This window comes from Penaeus vannamei, unplaced genomic scaffold, assembly GCF_042767895.1.
Source record: "Penaeus vannamei isolate JL-2024 unplaced genomic scaffold, ASM4276789v1 unanchor3604, whole genome shotgun sequence".
Taxonomy (NCBI): Eukaryota; Metazoa; Arthropoda; class Malacostraca; order Decapoda; family Penaeidae; genus Penaeus; species Penaeus vannamei.
The window spans coordinates 3,489-5,000 of record NW_027216585.1 but is presented as its reverse complement, the minus strand read 5'-3'; the positions used below and the strand labels follow the sequence as shown (position 1 = coordinate 5,000).

Below are 1,512 nucleotides of genomic sequence, written 5' to 3'. Positions count from 1 at the left end.
AACCTTTTACAAAATATATACAATTTTCAATACATAAATTCATTCTAGTAACTACATAAAAAAACTCAAATCTTTAAAACCCTGTGATTGATACTAAACACTTTAGAACTCTGACTTACGCATAAAATTCCTTTGCAAAGTGCTGCACAAGTAAATCTGTTAGGGAATCCCCTGCAACAGAGGAAGATGTGATCGACTCTTTCATGCTTACTAATCCTCCAGCAATTTCAATCACAGAACCTACTATGGTTGTGCCTCCACAGTGTAGCACAACAACTTGTCTGGTAAAGAAGATAAGTTTGATAAGCAACTGTTCCTTAAGAGACTGTAACGGACATCACGTAACATATAAATAACTGTTGCAGTAGTACACAAAAATATGTATTAAAAAATCTCTAATATATGCACCCAAATAATCATAAGAAAGAAATATCAGGGGCATGAATACAATATTCAACAAACCTGTTGGACATTGTTACTATGACATCACTCCTTTCAATTTATAAAATTCTGAAGTACACTTTGTTTTACACTTTTTAATATTTTAATCACTGATTTTCTAAATTCTCACAAGATAGTCTTTCAAACTACAAAAACAAACTGCACCTATTTTATAAGACCAAATTAATTTTTCAAAACTGATAACCATACAAACACACACACACACACACAAAAAAAAAAAGATATACAAATGATAATAAGTAACAAATAAGTTGCAGCAAATATGTCAAAATGGTTGATGGTCAGGCCTAATTTGATCTTGCTGCATATTTCATGAAATACATGTAGCTATATCTATATATCTATCTTCACTCTTGAGCTGTTTTTTTCTGAATACAGTATATTAACTTTATGGCTTATAACCATTAAAAAAAAAAAAAAAAAAAAAGAAAAAAAAAAAAAAAAAAAACTAATTCAGGTTTCCAAACTAAACTGCATATGACAGAATTTAATGTGAGTAAATGGGAACAAAAATGTAATTTTTTACCCCTAAAATCCTATACTTTAAACATCCTAAATGCCCATGCATACATCACTTAACCCACAAGCAACAGCACATTTATAAGCGTAAAATAATATTTTCCACGCAGCTTCAAAATTGGCGCATGGGTGAGTCCAGCAACCTGCAAATCAGAGCATGAACTCCTATCTGGGGTCACACTGGCAGGACTTTTCTGGGTGTCTCATATGTGGGACACCCATCCTGAGTGGGTTAAGGGGACCATCCCTGAGAATGGCCACCTTTCCCTACTCTATACATCATAAAAAAATATCGGTTAGAGATAACTGATTGATTCTTTTTGCATGCTATAGAGTAAAGAATTGCGCTCCGTTATATATATAAATTTTAACTTTGCTCCCCCATTGGGGGGGGGGGGCACCCCCCAAAAAGTCGAAAAAAAATCGGTTTTTTTTTGGTATGTCTTCGGTACATCCCAACTATCAGAGCTCTTTACAGAATATTCCCCCAAAAATACTTGTGTTAGATCAACTCTAGCCTATAGCCATGTA

At 33.6% G+C, this 1,512-nt stretch overlaps 1 protein-coding gene across 1 annotated transcript in view; it reads right to left on the bottom strand.

The window, feature by feature from the left end:
- LOC113821652 (heat shock 70 kDa protein 14-like) overlaps window positions 1-281 on the bottom strand; it is a gene marked incomplete at its 5' end in the record, with an annotated part of 1,612 nt that extends 1,331 nt beyond the window's left edge. Inside the window, 1 exon segment of the mRNA XM_027374166.2 lies at window positions 120-281. Coding sequence (XP_027229967.2) covers window positions 120-281 — 162 coding nt within the window.
- Between the last annotated feature and the right edge of the window lie 1,231 nt (window positions 282-1,512).